The sequence below is a fragment of the Amia ocellicauda genome, chromosome 13, assembly GCF_036373705.1.
Source record: "Amia ocellicauda isolate fAmiCal2 chromosome 13, fAmiCal2.hap1, whole genome shotgun sequence".
Classification (NCBI taxonomy): Eukaryota; Metazoa; Chordata; class Actinopteri; order Amiiformes; family Amiidae; genus Amia; species Amia ocellicauda.
This window is the reverse complement of record NC_089862.1, coordinates 37,053,612-37,073,913: the sequence shown is the minus strand read 5'-3', so window position 1 is coordinate 37,073,913 and position 20,302 is coordinate 37,053,612. Positions and strand designations below refer to the sequence as shown.

At 47.9% G+C, this 20,302-nt stretch overlaps 1 protein-coding gene across 1 annotated transcript; it reads left to right on the top strand.

The window, feature by feature from the left end:
* Window positions 1-2,872: 2,872 nt before the first annotated feature.
* LOC136766919 (excitatory amino acid transporter 3) lies at window positions 2,873-15,750 on the top strand. Its single transcript, XM_066720805.1, has 12 exons — window positions 2,873-3,237; window positions 6,671-6,811; window positions 7,601-7,693; window positions 8,319-8,433; window positions 8,582-8,624; window positions 8,859-8,960; window positions 9,325-9,509; window positions 10,269-10,376; window positions 11,045-11,167; window positions 11,578-11,772; window positions 12,370-12,504; window positions 12,767-15,750. Exons 1-12 carry the CDS (start codon window positions 3,147-3,149, stop codon window positions 13,005-13,007), a joined length of 1,572 nt encoding a protein of 523 aa, XP_066576902.1. The 5' UTR covers window positions 2,873-3,146; the 3' UTR covers window positions 13,008-15,750.
* The last annotated feature ends 4,552 nt before the right edge of the window (window positions 15,751-20,302 follow it).

Sequence of the window (20,302 nt, the reverse complement as noted above, 5' to 3'; positions counted from 1 at the left end):
ATCTGAATGCACACTCACACTTTTGTGACTCTGGTGTGTATTTGCTGTCACTAAGGAAGGGGTCAGCATTTTTTCCAAGGGGCACAGTTTCTTCTTTTTACAGCCACTGGAAAATGTGGTGACCCCCCTGTGAATCAAGCAGTTCTCCAAAAATGTCCAAACTTTTACTGCTAGTGCCCCCCTCCAAGTGGTTGAGTGTGCATTCAGATGGCAAATAATTGACCATTATAATCTCCTTTAAAGTTCAAAGTTTCTGTTATGGCTTCACGTGTGTGTGATAGTTGTGAAAACTAAAGTGCAACTAATGTATACACACACCTCTCAGTAGACAATTTGTATAGTTGCTGTCGCTGTGTGCAGCAGTGCGCATGCGCTATTGACAATGACCGCGGTGATTGCTCCCGGCGCATGCGCACATCCACCTGGTCACACGGATCCTAGCGGTCACTGAACTCGTGTGGCGGCGGCGCCGGGGGTAAGGAAGCATATAGTGGACTTAATAATACATAAATGCTGAAATATACACTGATATATATATATATATATACACTGCAGGCGTCCACTCAGCCCCACGCCAGGCGCATCACCTGCGGCCAGAGTCCGGCCATCAGTGTCGTCCCTGGAGATCTCACTAACTGCTCTTGGCCCTGCAAGTTGGTCTTTTGATATCGTTGAATTGCCTCCCGCAGGCGATAGCAGTCTCAGTCGAGCGCAGCACGGTAAAGGATGGACCAATGGGATGCTTGAATCTGCCTCCTGGGGGGGCGGGACAAAACCCAGTACGAACCAATAGCAATTGAATGATTTATTTATTGCATGATTGCATGGTCGACAATGAAAGGGTGAAATAAATACATGATGATATATAATTAATTAAGTTCACTATATGCTTCCATATTGGGAGGGGACCGAACAGAAATGTCTTCATAACCAACTTCCCATGCCCTCCGGCGGCAGCAGGGGGCGCTGCAGACGCGCTGTCGCTGCTGTGAGACGCTCCTCACGTCCCAGATGATTTTCTGTGGAAGACAAATTAAATGATTCAGCCTGGAATTGAAAAACGTCCTTGAAAAGCTCCTGGAGGGGAGCATGTTGCTCTGCACCCTGGCGTTTAGCAGCTCCACTTCTGATCTCCACACCATCCAAATACACATCAGTATTTAGTTTATTTATTAGCAGTCGCCCTTACAAAATATGAGTACTACAAAAGTGCAATAATGCAGTACAGTTCAAAACATAATATAATAAACATCCTAGATTGTAATAGCTAACAAGTGTACACAAGATGTGCGGCCATAGTTAAGCACTAAGGGGAAGGGGGCATAGGGGAAATGAAAAAACAACATACTACTAGTGCTAGTAATGTAAAAGCAAGCAGTGTGATGAAAATGGTATATAAAGTGCAATTGTACAGGAGAGCTGAGCCACACATGGGAATACAATACAGGTACAGTCTGAAAAGATGTTAACTGTACAGTTTAATACTTAATGCTTGAATTATTGATGATCTTGTCTGTTTGGAGGTGTAGTGAGTGCAGTCAGCCCCCCCCCCCCCACACACACACACTCAGATTTGACCCCCTGTTTCAGATCTGAGTGCCTGTCCAATCAGCACAGCACATTACACAGTGGCAAACCCAGCTGCGCCCACCTGAGGGGGGTGTGTGATGTTTTTATTTTGATTTTTGAGGGGGTGTTTGATTACTTTACCAAGCTCTGAGGGGGACCATCAGGAGCTCACAGGCTGTCACAGCAGGAGGAAGGCTGAGCAGCCAGTCTCTGGGAGTTGACACCGTGGGGGGCAGGCCTGGTCCTGGAGGGCTCCTGAACTGAACCAATCATTTGCCAGAGTGATGGTTAAGCACCATGTCCAGGTGGTGAGCTAGTCATTTATTCACTGTGGGCCTCCAGGACCAGGGTTCGCAATGTGAGGGAGGAGGCTCTGATTCACAGGAGAGACACTGGCAGCCAGCAGCCGGTGAACAGGCGTCAATGCCCTTCTGTACCTGCCCGTCTGCTCTGGGGTTCCACAAGGCTCGGTACAAACCCACCTGGCCCAGGTAGATAATAAAGCCTGCCAGAGACGGAAGGTACTGCAGCATCATTGATCAGGAGATCAGGAGCCTCCTGTCCTGACAGCTTTGCGCTGGTGTCCAGGATCTCTCAGTACTGGATCTGAGTGGCCCAGCGCCGGCTGAAGGGCGTCCCGCAGTGGCACCTCCTGTCCCCGTGTCTCATGCCCCTGCTGCCTCTGTGCTGTTTCAGGGCTGATATCATTATATTTGTACAGGATTGTGGCGTGCTCAGATGAAAGGTGCGATATCCGTTGTTTTGTATAGTCGTTATAATTACTTAAGTATCCGTTTGCGGATTGTTCTTGTAATGCTCTTATATTTAAGTCGCACTGTGATAAGGGCGTCTGCTAATACATAATAATAATAATAATAATAATAATAATAATAATAATAATAATAATAATAATAATAATAATACAAATAATAATACAAATAATAATTATTCAATTCTCTTTGCTGGAGAGCTGTAGCGTGAACGCTATTACAGGTGGGATCCACAATAAACTGCTCACGTTTTGAACGCATTTTTAAACTAAGGAAATCAACGCACATGTCAAATTAGGGAACTGTGTATTTTATATGTACAAGACTATATTCATTGTTATATAGCCTAACGCGAGTTAAAAAAATACCGAACGGGAGCTTCCCCATCCAGCTGGGGGCCAAAGTGCAGCGGAGGCAGACGAGCGGGAGACAGGCGCTCGTCATTGATTAACTCCAGCGGCCAGGTAGTGGCACAGCGACCAGGCGCTCCCTCCCCTGCCACTCGCGTCGCACCGGAGCACCGACGCACACAGACAACACGCACAGCACACACACACACACACAGCACAGCACACACACACACACACACAGCACAGCACAGCACACACACACACCAGATCACACACACACACAGCACACACACACACACACCAGATCACACACAGCACAGCACAGCACACACACACACAGCACAGCGGTCTGGGATCAGCATCGGAGCCCCCGCAGCTCTCACACCTCCACAGCACCGCGTCTGGGTCGGTCCATTAGCGCTGCTATTTATTCGTCTGGCTGCGGAAGAGCCGAGCGATGGGGAAGAGAGCCGAGCAGAGATGCGATTTCAAGAGCTTCTTGAAGAAGAACTGGCTGCTGCTCAGCACCGTGGCCGCCGTGGTGTTAGGTAAGCCTTTTGTCTGCGCGGAGGATGGGGCTGCCTGCCGCCTCACAGGCTGACAGCATCTCTCTCCTCTCCTCTCCTGTCTTCACGGCTCCATTTCCTGCGCTTTCCCCGGGGCTGCACTGCGGACAGAGGCGGACTCGGCTCGCGTTTCCTGCGGGCAGCATCCCTCCTGTTCCCCCCCTGACCCACCGGGCTCTCGCCACTGTCATATTTCTGTGGGGACCCATTATTGAGCATCCTTTAGGGGCGACTCCATCCCGGGTCTCAGAAACGCAGCGTCCAGCCGTACAAGGATCTCTCTATCTCTCTCTCTCTCTCTCTCTCTCTCTCTCTCTCTATCAATCACAGTAATGCTCAGCGCCGGCATGACAACATCGTCACTGTGTATCAGGGCGCATTAATGTCGAGCTGCATGAAGCTGAAATAATGACAGGTTCATTGTAATCACAGTGCATGGACGTGGCAGCGTCGCAGTGGTCCGCGCGTTTGTCCCGTTCAGGTGGAGCGACATCTGTTGATTGATTAATTGATTCGAGCGTCGCTTTCCCGCACAGCCCTGCGGACTCGGTCCCGGTCATTTCATTCATCCTTTAAGGAAGTGCTCGTGTTGATTGTATGAGGTCCATAAATTACTTACTATTTAACGTTTACTTAAGAGGCAGAACAAACTTTAAATGTTGCAACAGCTGAATTACCATTTCAATCCATTTAAACTGTGAAGGTGTATACGTGTTGCACTTGATAGCTCAATAGTTTCCCTGTAGTGAGTCCTGAGACGCTTGTGTGGAATCAGGAATCAAACTGAGGAGGCTAAGGAAACGTTTTAAGAGACTAGGTGAGCACTCACAAATATCTATATCTAATGCCTTTTCTAGATAGTAGCTGAATGTATACATTGTATCTATATTTACAGTTACAAAACAAGTGATCTATATCTATATCTGGGTGTATATCTATACGTGTATTTATTACACATGATCTATATCTATATCCTCCTCTCTGTGTAGCTGGTGTGTTTTTGTGAGAGAGAGAGCGAGTGAGTGTGTGTGTCTGTGTGTTTGAGTGTGTGGGAGTGTGAAAGAGAGATAGAGAGCGTTTGTGTGGTGCTGCTGACCCCAGAGTCCAGGTCAGGCCCTGTCTGTCTGAGCCCTTCCCCTGTGAGCGACAGCCCATCACCCAGCAGAGTGTAAACAGTGATCGGAGCTGGAGAAATAAATCAGCTCTCAAGTGATCGATACAGATCCCAGCGCTTTTCCGACTATGTGAAATCTGTCGCTGCGCAGAACAAGAAACGGACCAATGACCGGCACCCCACTGCGCAGCACAGCTCGGCCATCCCGGTGAAGGTGTTACAGCCGACGGTGACCCTCACCCTCGTGGCCGGCACCGCGTCGGGGCTCTCGTGGTGTTCTGACGAGTGAGACATAGTCTGGTCTGATGATCGCAACACTAAGGTTAGACCCAGTGCAGAAATCTCCAAACTGATGGAGGTGTGAGCAGACAGTTCGCAGGGTGGCAGTGCTGGGGGGTGGGGGGCTACACTGAGCTGCTGTACTGCCGGCCCATCAATTTCACCATGTTCTTCTGAGCGTCGCTGCACTCCAGCCCACCTCTGAGAACTGTGACAGACGGAAAACCTCTTATTTGCACCAGGTCTGACCTACTTCTGAGGCACTTTGTCCTCTTCTGTATCCCCCCGTGTGCGGTTCAGGAAGCAACCCCCGCAGTGTGTTCTGACAGTGTTTTGGCGCCCGGCGAAGCAGAAGAGGCTGCTGTTTGAGGCCGCAGATACACAGGAAGGGGTGTGTGTGCTCTGGCATTTCAAGGTGCGCTCGTGAGCAGGGACCTTTCTCAGCCCCGGCCGTCCTGCGAATGAGAAACGTTGTCTCTTGTTGCCCTGGGTTATCATCAGATGTGGAGCAACCGGCTCAGACCTCAGCATGGCAGAGAAGCAGAGGTTACAACTCTGTGGTTGAAGACAAAAATACACCCTCTGTTGCTTTAAGTGACATACTGTCATGACTCGTTTCCCAGGGTTCAGAGAGAACTGCATTTGGCATGGACTCTCTCACTCTGCCTCTCAGTCAACACCCACGTCTCCCTGTCCAATAGAGAGAGAGCGAGAGCAAAACACCTGGAACACAATGTGACCACTGTGACAACAGTCATAAATAAGACATGCCCAGTGCAATTAAAGTTACAACCTCATTCTTATTCAAAAAAACAATCTGATGCACGAGTGAAGGTCTCACACAGGTGTATGTGTTTACCGCTCGGCCTAGTGGCCGAGAAATCACATTACTAATCAAACAGTTCGTTATCGAGTAAATAGGATTCTGTTGACATTGAATAGTTGGCACATGCAGGATTGTAATTGTGGGCATGAACTCAATGTTGAACTGTTCTTACCTACGGTGGATGCAAATCTATATTGTTACAAGGTTGAATGGAACAGGCAATGCCTTGTGGTCACACCTTTTGGAATCGGCCCTTGCCTATTGATATAACTGTCCAGAAGACTTCGGGTTTTGTTAATGAGTGCCTTTGCAGATCAATCATTGAACGGCACAGTTTTGCTTTTATAGATCTCTTTCAGGCAGCACAACAGAATGTGACTGTCGCTATAAACGCAGATTGTTATCTCCATCTTCCGTAATGTGTCGTCTGTGTTTCTGATGCAGCTCCTATTCCTGATACACCAGCAGGGACGCTGGCCGGCCGAGAGCATGGCAGCAGCCATTAACTGCCATTCATTTTCTCTCTTGCTCTCACTGCCGCCGTGCCATCCCTCACCCGAGGCAACGTCAGAGCATCACTGAGCGATAATGTGGAATATTAACATCTCCAAATAACAGGGAGATAAAGATTGTATTTACAGATACCATTAAGTGTTTTTAAGGATAGCGTTCAATGATTTATATCCACAGCCCTGCCTCTTTATTCTGCAAGACAGGCGTTGGCAGTGAGTAGGATTGGTGTAATAAAGTAATAAACTGATTTACTGTCAAGAGAGAAACACACAGAGAGAGAGAGAGAAACAACAATATGCAGTTGTAAAATGGTTGACGAGGGGAAACTGGGAGTATCTGACAGTGATTTCATAAAGGGGATTGAATAAAGAGGAACAATTGTATAAGGAAAGACGTCATTTAGATAATTTCAGAGACATTATGAAATGAGAATTTGACTCTCCTTGCTCTGCTTTTATCCTGCGATACCCGTGTGGCACCCAGTCCAGCTCGAAAAAAACACATACTGTCTGCGTTGCCTGCTAGAAGAAAGCCGTAAACAGACGGCCGTAATTTTCCTGCTGTTGACCATATTCAAACTGCATCTCTAGAACAGAGAGAGACATTCGTAGCCCGTGAGGGTCTCGGGGGGCTGGTGTCCCGGCCCGGCACACTGCTCACTTCCTGTGTTGTTTCTCCCTCAGGTATCGGGCTGGGCGTTCTGGTGCGCGAGTATGGCTCCCTCTCTCAGCTGGACAAGTACTACTTTGGCTTTCCCGGGGAGATCCTGATGCGCATGCTCAAACTCATCATCCTGCCCCTCATCATCTCGAGCATGATCACAGGTACGGTAGCGCAGCGCCGAGGACACGATTAAAGTGTGACGACAAACGTCTCTCTCCCCAACCTTCACTGCTTAAAAGAGTGAGGTCAACGCCTTTTCTCTTGACACTGTTAAACTCTGCTTTCTCTTCTGGAAAGTTCTGTTCGGCACATGTTGAGTTTGGGCCACGTCTGACCGTGCTCCATTAGAGCTTGTGCCAGGCTGGCTGTTGTCCGTTTCCTTCAGTGGGGTAAAAGGTCTGATGGAGAGAACCAGCATGCAGTGAGAGTGTGTCCTGCCACTGCAAACACTAGCAGCGCTGCCTGTGTGCTTTCCCTCCACAGTGCCCCCCCCCACACCCAAACCCCACTGTGTGACCTGCTGAGGTCTTCAGGAGAGGACAGTTATGCATGGCCCCCGGGGGTTGTGATAAAAGACAGAAATAAAAACAGCTCAGCGTGACAACTGCTAAAAACTAAAATGACCGATGCTCTGACATTGTCATCCTTGTTAATGGATGGACTTTCGTAACTTGTTAATTTGTAGCTAGTGAGGCAGGTCGAATGGTCTCCTCTCATTATTAACATTAAGATAAACAAAATAAACACAACACATAGCTGTGATACATGTGTGAAAGCCTGACCCGAGATGAAATGATCACAGTGTAGCTGCTTCTCTCTTCTAGCTTTTTTTCACACACACACAGACTAGCAGCTATTCAAGATACACCATTTAAAGCAGTGAAGGTTATGTGTAATGATTTATAAATACTGGTGTCTTCCATGCTGCTTACTGACCCCTGTCCCCACAGGTGTGGCGGCGCTGGACTCGGAGGTGTCTGGCAGGATCGGCCTGCGTGCCGTCGTGTATTATTTCTCCACCACACTCATCGCTGTCATCCTGGGTGAGTAACAGGCTGGCTGAGCCGCAACGCCACCTCTGTGTGGAGCGCGTGAGGAGACCAGCTGCACTGCAGTGCCTTGAGCTACAGCACACTACTACACTCTACTGCACTATACTACACTGCACTACACTGCACCAACTGTACCAACAAAACCGCACACTCCTGTACAGTGACCGGCCCAGTGGAGTGAGATCAGAGAGTCAGGCTCAGCTACACAACGGGCCCAAGGCGGGGCAGGGACTGTGGCTCTGAACCCTGTGCCCCCCCACAGTCAGGCACCACGGCGTGGCTGATAAGAGGCAGTGCTCCGTCAATATCGATCGCCCCCGCTGCTTGGTAGTGAATAACGATCCCCTCCCAGGCCAGCATCGATGTCTCCATCTTGATGTTTACTGCTGCTCAGACAGATGCTTGTTAGGAAGGTCAATCAGAGAAACGAAGCCACAAATCAGGGGGCGGGGGCCGTTTCTGCACCAGAGCTCTGTATTGTGTCGGCGCAGGGGTCTGTAGTTCACCTGGCTGTCTTAGTTTACTCTTTTACTGCGGCTGACATGGCTGAAGCACGGGGATGTGACGGTGTCGAGAGACGCGAGTTCACTCTCCTGACAGAACAACTTGTCCTCAGGCATCGTGCTGGTGATGACCATACAGCCCGGCGTGTCCCAGAGCGCCGAGGACATCGACAGGACTGGCTCCACCCCCGAAGTCACCACCGTGGATGCCATGCTGGACCTCCTCAGGTACCCGGCCGCTCCGCCCAGCCTCTCACTCGAACCCGGGTCCCGCTCTGTGCCATGACTTTCCTTTTGCAATGTGCTAATAATGAATATTAATTATTATGAATATATAAACAGACTGTTATATTTAATTTGGTTTCTGTGTCAACAGGAACATGTTTCCAGAGAATCTGGTTCAGGCTTGCTTCCAGCAGGTAAGGTGTGCTGCAACACTGTCTTCTGCCACGCAGGAACAAACTTGGAGCGAGACTTTAGTTGTGGACTGTGGCGTGTGAATAATGTGAAGAGATCATATGTGTGTGTGTGTGTGAGGGAGTGTGTCTGTGTGTGAGTGTTTGTGTGCGGAGGAAGGTGGTCAAATTCAAGTGCTGCACACCCCTGAGCAGCAAGGGAAACATCCTGTGAGTCTGGTTCCTCTTGCGTTTCAGTACAAGACCAGGCGCTCGGAGATAAAGCCGCCCAGCAGACCTGAGGGGAACAGCACCACCGCTGCCACTGTGACCGCCATCATGACAACCGCAGCGCCGGAGGTGAGCAGCTCTCTGGGGCTCTTCAGGGGGCAGTTACTGACAGATCAGTAGACCAGTGCTGTTCAACCTCCGCACCCCTGGGGCCGAGACATTTCTGGTTTTCATTCTGCCAGAGCTCTAAATTGGTTAATTGAATGTAACTGACCTGGTCCGAGCTGTTTCACAGGGTCTAATACAGGGGACAGTGTGAAGGGAGCTGTATTGAATATATTGAATATTGAAATTCTGCATCTCAGTGCACACAGCGCAGCTGGCACAAGTGCAATGCAATGCAATCACGAAGGTTCCTACCTAGAGGCTACTAAAAGTTCTCCAAACCTGTAACTCCTGTCTCTCGAATCTTATTTCTCTCCTCTCTTGTCAGAACGTGACCAAGGACTACAAGATTGTGGGCCTGTACTCGGATGGCATCAACGTGCTGGGCCTCATCGTGTTCTGCCTGGTCTTCGGGCTGGTCATCGGCCAGATGGGCGAGAGGGGACGCATCCTGGTGGAGTTCTTCGACGCGCTGAACGAAGCCACAATGAAGATCGTGCAGGTCATCATGTGGTAAGGGCCACCCAGTGTCAGACAGAACTGCAGTGAGTGTCTCTGGAAAGATGGCACTTTTGTGATCGAGGCCTCGAGGCTCCTAAACCTTCCACGCTCCAGGGCCCCACAATAGAGGATTATTCATATGTTTGGCAAAGGAAATAAGAGTCCTTTCGCACAGCAGTATGAGACATTCCTGCCATGCTTGGTAAAAGTAACATTCAATTATTATTCCTCTCCACCCCCACCTCTGCTGGGAAAACCTGAAACTGCTATACAATAGAAGTGTTATTTATATGACTTAATAATTATATATGTATGTATGTATGTATGTATGTACGTGTCTGTCTGAGGCAGAAGGCTTGTGAGTTGCTCGAGTGGGAATGGAGCCCCGGTCAGAGCTGTTTCAATCTGAAACACTCGAGTGATATCTCGGAACCATCCCAACCCAAGGAATGCCAAGTCTTTATCTCAGGGGGGGAGGATACAAACGCCATTCAAAGACAACCAAAACTGGCATAAAACGTTATCTAGTTGATAACAAGCATTACAGTCTGTACTTCACTTAACCTGGGTTTCCTGTAGATGTGATGAAAGGATGATGAATGTGTGGGATGCGTGGAAAACAGCCATTTTCAATTATACACGCAGAAACCAAAATCCACCCCCCCACACAAACCTACGCACGCTCTAGTATCTCGTTCATTTTGAAGTTCACTTGTGTGCAGTGTTTCCCCCATCGCTGTCGTGGCTGATGGCTCTGTCTGTGTGTTGCAGTTACATGCCCATCGGGATCATGTTCCTCATCGCTGGCAAGATCATCGAAGTGGACGACTGGGACATCTTCCGCAAGCTGGGGCTCTACATGGTGACCGTGCTGAGCGGGTGAGTGGCTGTTCCTGGTCAATGGGCTTGGACAGTGGACGTGTGCCAGTGGTGTCAGAGCAGAAACGCTTCTATCTATGAGTACGATGCTGGCAGTTGTAGTGTTAACCCACAAATTCCTACCTCAGGTACCCCTGCTTGCAGTACCTTGTATTGCCCTGTGTTGTTTCCTTACATTGCAGTGCAGCCCCCCCTCTCTGACCTGTCTGTCTGTAGTTTCCTGTCTGTCATGACATTATAGGAACAGAGAAACTCTGACAGGAAGTCACGAGAGCGCGGTCAGAGGACAGGTAAGCTGTCAATCTCAAAGCACTGACTGGCCCTGTGTGTCCCCACGCACTCCCTGCTCTCCATGGTTCTGGACCATGAGAAGGTTCCAGAAGCAGCTGCACGTATTCTGACCCCTGGAGTCGAAGTGAAGTCACTAGATGTTCACAGATGTTCACAGCAACGCCTTTTTTAATATGCTTGTTACTTGGAATATGTTTTACCAAATACAATGTTCTAATTTTTTTAGTTGTGTGTGTATATATATATATATATATATATATATATATATATATATATATATATATATTACAATAATAGATGTATTCTATTTATTATAAGCAATTACCTGTTGGAAGAATGCCACCAGGTTTACTGCGTGTTCTCCACTGCCTCCCCAGACTGGCCATTCACGCGATCGTCTGCCTGCCGTTGCTGTACTTCATCTTTGTGAGGAAGAACCCGTTCACGTTCGCGCTGGGGATGGCCCAGGCGCTGGTCACCGCTCTGATGATCTCCTCCAGGTACTGGGGCCCCCGGGTGACGCTCCTCTGTGTGGATTTATGTGTTACTGAATGCTGTTGTGTGGAAATGCAGGGCTGCTATGTGTGCTGTTTGCCGTGAACAAACTCACGCTGCTGCAGTGAGTGGACGGTAACAAGCTTCTGTCACTTGTTGCAGTGGGTCCTGCTTCTAATCAAGCTGAGGGACACCAGTCTTTCTTGCCAGTGCTGGGAGTGCTCTGAACTTGGCATGGACTCATGTGGGTCGGTCGCTATGACTTTGGTGTTATTCTGCACTCCACAGTAATTACCTGAAGAAACTTTGAGCTATTTAGAGGTGTTTGGGGGGTGAGCTCCTCTGATATACTTTTTCTTACTGAAATAAGCAGGAACCTGGCCAACCCTCACAGTCCGCCATGTTTCCCCTCCAGCTCAGCCACCCTGCCTGTGACCTTCCGCTGTGCAGAGGAGAACAACCAGATTGACAAGAGGATCACGCGCTTCGTGCTGCCTGTTGGCGCCACCATCAACATGGACGGCACCGCCCTCTACGAGGCGGTGGCGGCCATCTTTATTGCACAGCTGAACAACTATGCCCTGGACATTGGCCAGATCGTGACCATCAGGTGAGTCTGCGTTGAATCCCTCAGTATCCCTTGTAAAGTTTGGCTGCATTGACCGGGGCAAAGCACTGCAATGTACCGGGGCAAAACCACAGTACAGTGCAGCACAGCGAAGGTAAAGTACAGAGGGGTAATACAGCTTGATACCAAACCATGTAGCAATGCACAGAACATGCAGGTTGAGACCAGATCTCCTGAGGTCCTCTCATCACTGCAGACAGTCAACAGGCACCGGTCTGTGGGGGGGAATTCCGGGAACAGCCATAAAGCACACAAACACGCCTTAATCTTGAAATTCGAAAGAAGGAAAACACAAAGTTCCTGTGTTCTGCTGATAGCGATGTCCTCAGGAAGGGCTGGTTGGCTACCTTCTTGTGCAGCACTGGGGGGGCAAGGGAGGGATGGATTACAGGCACAGGTTGAATGCAGGCTCTGGGGGAGGGGGGGTGGTACGGCATGGTGCAGTGAAGCAACTTTGGAAATTCCTCACATTCCTTATTGGCAGCTCTCACCGCCTGCCGTGCCAACAGCTGCGGGGGCAGGCGGGGGGATGTGTGTGGCTGCTGCTCTGACTGACGGCACTGTTTGTGTTGGCTACAGCATTACCGCCACGGCGGCCAGCATCGGAGCGGCGGGGGTCCCGCAGGCCGGCCTGGTCACCATGGTCATCGTCCTAACGGCGGTGGGCCTGCCAGCGAATGATGTCACTCTTATCATCGCCGTGGATTGGCTGCTGTGAGTTCTCAGTGTGTCGCTCTGTTGGTGTTGGTGCATTTGATATATACGCTGATGCCATCGTTACAAGAATGTCGATGTTGGGTGGGGTGGGTGCAGGGTGTCATTGTGTTACCAACCCAGATCAGTTGTCTGTTCTGTAAGTGGCCCCTGGTGCAGCACTTGGGACGTCCCACATCATATTATTGGTGCTTTCATGTGAGAGAAGAACAATCTGACCTGGTCCTTCTTCTCGTTCTGTCTGTGTGTGTGTGTCAATCAGAGATCGCTTCCGCACCATGATCAACGTGCTGGGAGACGCCTTCGGGGCCGGCATCGTGCAGAAGCTCTCCAAGAAGGAGCTGGAGCGCATGGACCTGACGTCTGACGTGGACGTGGTCAACCCCTTCGCCCTGGAGACCACGATGGACGAGGACGAGTGCGAGAAAAAGTCCTACGTCAACGGGGGCTTCACTGTGGATAAGAGCGACTCCATCTCCTACACGCAGACCTCCCAGTTTTAGCCGAGGGGCGGGCAGGCGGCAGGTACTGTATGGAGTCGGACATGACTGTGGCTGTGGTACTGTGATGCGGAGGACTATTAGAAGAATGAATGTAAAAAAAAATATCTAAACAAGCAAACAAATAATCCCAGAGTTCAGCAATAGCTGTGATATTTTCTATTTTAAAAGACTCACATCCCTGATGTTTGAGGCACTGTGCGTTTGTGCCAAAAAGGAAAGGGGAATTCAGGTTATATGAACGCTTGCTCATACAGGCCCCTCTTTTATAAATGTGGCCACATTGCTGTTTAAAGATGCGGCATTTCACGGAGACGCAGGCCTTTCACAGAGGTTAGGAATAGACCCGCTTTGTGATGCTTCGTTTCTGTGTACAAGCAGCTGTGGAAAGTGTAGTGGCCATTCTTTGCTGAAACACAAAAGATTTCACACATTGATGTGCCATGCCATTGTCACACGCTACCATATCTGCCTCCATCCTGGGCTCCTGTCCTGTGCCTGTGGGCATTGAGCATCCTGGTGTCTTTCTGTGTGCCGTGTGCCAAAACCGTGGACTTGCATCAGTCTGACCGCCCAACTGTGTTCTGTGCACCTCCCGTGACTCACCGCATGGATACCACTACCGATCGACCTAAACCGTTCAAGGTCACCGAGCCGAGACCCACTGGAAGAGACTGTGAGGATCTGAGCATGTGAAATGGGTCAGGCACCTTTTAACTGACGCTAAGCTTTCGTGCCAAATGAGATGACGCAGCTACAAAAAGGGATCTTTGTCCATCTGTCATTTTTATATGTAGCATGAACCCATCGGCGAAAGGGAAATTATTACTTAGTGTGAAAGAAAATAGCCTTAAATTAATGTTTTTTGGCACTGATTTAATGATTTTTTCCTGCTTCAGAATGATGCTCCTTAACCAACGCTGTAATCCAGTGTAGTTGCGCTATAAAGCTCGCTTCGCGGTCCGCAGGTGCAGTTCGTTGTGATGTGTTGACCTCGCACTGTGCTTAATAGGGACTGAAACGCCACACCGCAGGCCCGGCCGGGATGTGTGGCAGACATATCTCTGTACTATAACCACATGAGATACTTAAACAGTCTCTTCTCAATTATGGATTCTAATTAAAACTATAAAAAACCTGCCTCAATCAGCACTTAGGGTTTTACAATGCATGTAGATACCCACTGCCCCCCGCCCCCTTTCATTCTAGAGTATAAAATATAAATATATATGCGTAGACGCTCAGGCAGTGGGGACTTGGCGGCACAGGGCTGGTTTCTTAGGCCATTCATTGCACTTAAATGGAATAAATAAGAAACTAAATACATAGATATCAGGAAATAGAAAAGGAGGATTCTGCTGGGGGTACTGACAGAAGCTCTACCCAAACATCACAGCTGCAGATCTCTGGCCGGACCGTTCGATCGAAGGCTGCTGTTGCACGGTTCACTGTATCGCCCTGATGCGACTCCAGCGCACGGACCTGCCGCTCGGCTCGGCTCCAGCGCCGGGCCTGGCGGCTCCGTGGGGGGTGTCTGTTTTAATTGAACTCCATGTTCCGAAACCAGAAATCGCTTGAAGCTATTTTTTCATATATATTTTTGCTCAAAGGGATTTTCATAATAATATCCAAAAAATTAATAAATATCAATCTGATCATTTAAATCTTCATAATGTTTGATACGTAGATGCTAGATCATTCTTTTATAACATTGTTTCATTGTTTGTTATATTTTAACCTTGGGGAACACAAGGCCAGCAGCATTTATTGCCAATTACTGTTTAAAGAGATGGTACTGTTTAGTGTGTTTCACTAGCGCTGGCCTCTCACTGCAGACCAGAGAGAGAGAGAGAGAGAGAGAGAGAGAGAGGCCACTTCAAACCTGCACACGGACACACCGTGATCACTCAGACCAATTAATTCCTTGTGGGAACAAGAAGACCCAGACCTACATGCACAAACACACACCCCCACACACACTCACTCAGAGGTTAAGGATAGTAGGTGCTTTTTGACCTCGGAATGGCAATACTGTAGATATAAGTGATCAGGGGCGATATCCTCCTCGCCTCTGTCCCTCCCTCTTTTAAACTCTGCCGTGCCATTCAGAGTCATTGCACTTTCCTCTGGCAGCACCAGTCCAGTCCTGCTGCCTGCGCTTGGGCTGCCGTGTGACACATGTGCTGAAGCTGCTCACTGGCAAGAACAAAACAAGCAGAGAAACAGCAGAATCTCAGTTGGCTGATTGAACAATTGTGAAAAAAACTAAAACAAAGACTCTGTGGCCCTGCAGGAACTGGCGATTAAATCAAAATGTTAACCATTGACCTCTGACCCACGTGCTAATCGTAAGCTACAAACCTGCATGCACTTCAAAGCGCTTACATTGACGAGTAAAAAACTGAAGCATCTTAACAAAACGACTTGATTGAGTACCGAGTTCTGTTCTGTCGTTCCCTGTTAGCGGAGGGTGAATGTGGGGTTCATTTAAGCCCAGTCTGGGACTGAAACTCTGCTGCGGACGGACGGACGGACCATTGTCAAACTTACTGTGCCAAACGTATGTCACTTTTTTTTTTTTATATATCTTGATATGCTCTGTATACTTCTGATGAAGCACATACTGTACAATATTAATGGGCAGTAATGAATATTATACATGTATACATTGATATGTAATTATGTATGTGTTCAAAAACAATACTGGATGTATTAGACTGATAATAAATGAAACCTAAATCCTGAACCTGGAGCCAATTTAATCTTTTCACGTGTGTCTGTTTTGTGTTTGAGCTCATGCTGTTTGGCTGCACGTGTTGTCTGATCTGTATCGAGTGTGTGCTGCTGATGCTGCTCATGGCTCAGCAGGTCTGGGGTTTCTCAACGAGATTGTGAGTCAGGATTGAGAAACAGTTTGTGATTTTTTCCCACTGATCCGCTCGACATCAGCACACATTCAGCTGACCGTTAACAACGTGAATATTTGGCACAAGTACCAATCTGTGCTGATTGCACTCCCTTTAGGTGTGGCTCCAGACCCTGTCCGAGTCAGAGCATGCATCTCACACAACACAGCTCCTTCAAAACATATTTTGCACCCGTGGCACTTAATGGTTGCTAAGCTGGAGTTTGTCATCTGTCATTACGGTCTGTTAGGGCGTTTGTGGTTCTGGTTTCTTGGGCTCTGAGATGATGTCAGAGGGTCAGTGCAAGATCTCTACTACTGTGCTGCTCCAACCCTGTTAAGGTCACTCGAGGGAGGGGGCAGTGGTCCTCCCTCGAGCAGAACGGCGTGGCGGCGAGGTGTGCAGTCCCGTCCGAGCCCGTGTGAGCGATGCCGAGGGGTGGCCTGGGCTGAAGGCAACAGCACCGGCTCCACTGAAAACAAACACCACACCGAAACAATACCATGATGTGTGTTAAATGAATACATACATTACATTTTTCTTACTATTAATATAATCATCAGAGTAGTTTAACCTGCCTGGAGCAGAAGTCACTGGAAGGTTTAGCGAGTGAAACGTACACATTAACTTCATTTTCCCTTTTGATTTTCAGAGAGAATACTGGGCTGGAAAATGCGTTGACCTTGGAAATAAAAGCCTTTCTTGTGAGTTTAATAATATATAATATTAATCATAATATGATTCTTGTAATTATTCCTATATTCTAGAAGTCAGTTTTCTGAGGTCACGTGACTTGCCGTCTCTCTCGCAGTGGGGGTCTTTAACGCTGTGCACGAAGCGGACGGACTGGAGAGAGAGATGCTGCTGAATCAACGGCCCTGGCCAGCGCTGACAGGCCATCAATTCAGTGTGCGCTCGCTGTCCGAGCCACTTCACAAATCACAGCCCCGAATCGGCGCGCTGCCAGCGAGTACGACACAATGCACACCCTGACACCCCCCCGCAGGCTGCGAGTCGCTCCTTATAGGGGTCAAGGAAACTAAAATCTGTCCCGTTATGTGTCTTCAAAATCCTTCTGCTGATACGTCGGGTTCCTTCAGACTTATTGAAACGTTTGTTACAATTCCCAGATGGGTGATCCGTGAGGCTAAATCAAGCAGTGACGACCCAGCAGATTGCAGTGAACGTTCAATTCAAAGGCACACAAATAAAAATGCTGTAGTCCAGGTCACACACCGTCCACAGAACATGAGCCCCCTCTGTTCGGTGAAGAACTCTCTCCCTCTGAACAGTGTGACCAAACCACTGGGTTCTTGTGCCACAAGATTAGTTCAAGCCTGCAGGTATGAAATGCTGTGAAAGGAACTTCAAAGGGGAGACGCTTATGAGAGATATTACACCCAGACGGTTGTCACAGCTGCTGCGATTTTATATAAACACAGTGAAATGGGCTGTAAGATCTGAGCCTGAGAAGCACGACTCTCAGAAGTCCAGAGCCCTGACCACCTGTTTCTCCTACTTGGAGAGACTGAGGGACCTGAACCTTTTCACCCTGGGACAGAGGAGACTACGTGGGGACTTGATCCAAGTCTTCAAAATCATGAAGGGCATCGACCACATCAAACCAGAGGAGCTTTTCCAGATCAGCAGGGACACACGCACCCGGGGACACAAATGGAAATTGGGCTTCAAGGCATTCAAGACAGAAAACAGGAGACACTTCTTCACACAGAGAGGCGTCACAATCTGAACAAACTCCCCAGCGATGTGGCTGAAGAGACAATGTGGGAACATTCAAAAACAGACTGGATAGGATCCTTGATCACTTAGTTATTAATGGACACCAAACGAGCACGATGGGGCGAATGGGCTCCTCTCGACTGGACACTTTCTTATGTTCTAATGTTCATATCTCTTTAATAATACACATGCCACTGCATGTGATTGACCTCAGGGGATCGGACTAGTTTTACTCATTTGCTTTCACTGGCATGAAGGTGGGGTTGTTTCCTTTGCAATGTGTGATGTTAAGATTCAATAATTCAATAATAATCAGAAGAATAAATAGAGCACAAGATCAATATCATGGCACACTCCATAGCCTAGAGCCCAAATCTTAATTCCAGTCTTGTACTGTATGTATTAGATTTCTAACTGATCTGATCAAGTTACTGATGTTTGAAGGAAAGTCATCTGTGGGTCTGGACTGCTGGACACACAAGATCTTACAGCCCATAGTCAGAAGACTTGAAGGTCACATTTCTTTTACTACACCCTTTTAAACAAAATTAAAAACCGTCTAGAGATGTATTAGAAATGAGTAACGTGCCTTATGAAACCCAGCCGAACGTTATTACTAATTTGATGTGCAGACAAGAGAATGATAGAGAAATGGGAAGAAAATCTGATCAGCTCTTAGATTCACAACGTCCCGGAGGACACAGTCAGCACTTCAAACAGTAACAGGAATGACAACAGCAGTCTTCGTGGTCGACTGCCGCCAGTAATGTTTTATTAAGCTCTCATTTCCCCCCCTCTTTATCTGCCTCTTTTAAGTATAAATCACAACTTCTATAGGACTGGAGAATCGTCAAAGAGGCAATTTTCCAGAAAGATGACTTTGGTCTAATCCAGGCCGCCGCCACATCAGTCTGCTTTAATAGCTCACGAGAGACGCACCACAGAGGCTCTCAAGGTCACGGCGGCCAGATCTCGGCCAGGACGCCGCAACGGCTCAATAGCTCTGATTAGGATTAATCATTTTTAAACAATAGTTTCTCCAGGATCTGCTGGAGATGCAGGGCTGGGATTTACAGCTGGGGAAGTGAGAGGCGTCCCAGAAGGCCTGAGGGCAGCTGTTTCTTTGGTTTTATTCTTAGTTTATTAATGGATTATTCTTTATCTGTGGACACAGTGTCTGCTCAATCACTCCAGATCCCTTCTCTGTCTATAATGTGTAAAGTCTTGAATCAATTAACACTGCTTATATATTCTCAGAGCAGTCAGAAGAGCGAGGAATTTGTGTGCACGACAAACAAAAGACTTATTGACAGACTAAAAACATAAAATGATTTCAAACATCCCACTTTCTTTTCTTGTTGTCCTGAGATACGTGTGATGTGTCTGATACACTGTAAACATCAAAACAGGCTGAAGTAAACTGAGCATTTTCTTTCTGACACACACACAGAGTCTGAGAACAACACATGACTGAATCAAGGTTAACAATAACTGTAATGTACGGAGTTTCATGTGAAAATAAGTTACTTGTTAAGGTTGTTAAAGCAGATTAAGTTCAGTTTTTTGTTCTTCAGTGTTCAGTGAAAGGAATGGAAAATATCTCCAGTAACAAAACACTTTATACTTCATCTTCCCGGACTCAAACTAACCTGAAAAGGGCCGTCAAACTCTTCAGTAATAGCTCTGTGTGAGACAGTGTTTAAGGAGCAATACAACTTAAAAACATATCTAATGATAAACAGATGAACAAATGGACACACAGGCTGTGTCCCAGACCTCTCCCTGGCCCCGGCCTTGCTCTCCCTGTGGGGTGGGAATAGTCTGCCATCTTAAGGGCTGTCCCAAATCCACTGAAAAGTCAGAGAGCAGTGGGGAACGTGGCAAACTATTATAGCCAAGTAAAACGGAGCGTGAAATGTATATTGTACGGAGTTGCCTATCTGATTAAATGAATTGTTTGTTTAATCGATGGTCATGATTTCAATATAGGGGTATAAAGTCCAGTGACAGTGCTTTGCTTTCCGCTCCTCTCTTCACCCAGCTCATGAGACGCCAGTAAAATGTCACACAAAGTGGACACGACCCGCAGGGCGGAGGAATAAGCAGCGCTGGACGCGCGCGGCACCACAGAGGAAGAAGAGGATTCTGTCTGACACAGCGATCTTTGTACTTACTCGGTTCATGGCACAAATCAGCATACCTGAACAGAAGGTACAGAACAGAAAACAGACCTTGACACTTAATTTACCTGGAGTATAAATTAAATATATAATAATTAAATATATGTATATGTATATATTAAAAGACCTGGAAGACGACCACAAGAGATGGGAAGATGAAATCCAGCAGGGATCGATATGGGCTGATGGCAACGATATATTTATCCACACACATATATATAATCTAAGAATGTATAAGGGGTATAGAGTAATCCGCTCCTAAGTTAGCTCTAAACATGCCCAAACACACGGCTCCAGAAACACACAGCTGTGCAGTGGGAGGTCTTGCTAATTAAAGCGTTTATAGAAAAACACCGGTGATGGTCTCTTGAGATTTTGCACCTCTTCTTACCCCTGAAATTGCCCCCCATGCCTGAATCCCAGTGTATACCCATCAAAGCAAACACCCAGAATGCACTAGAACATGATTCCC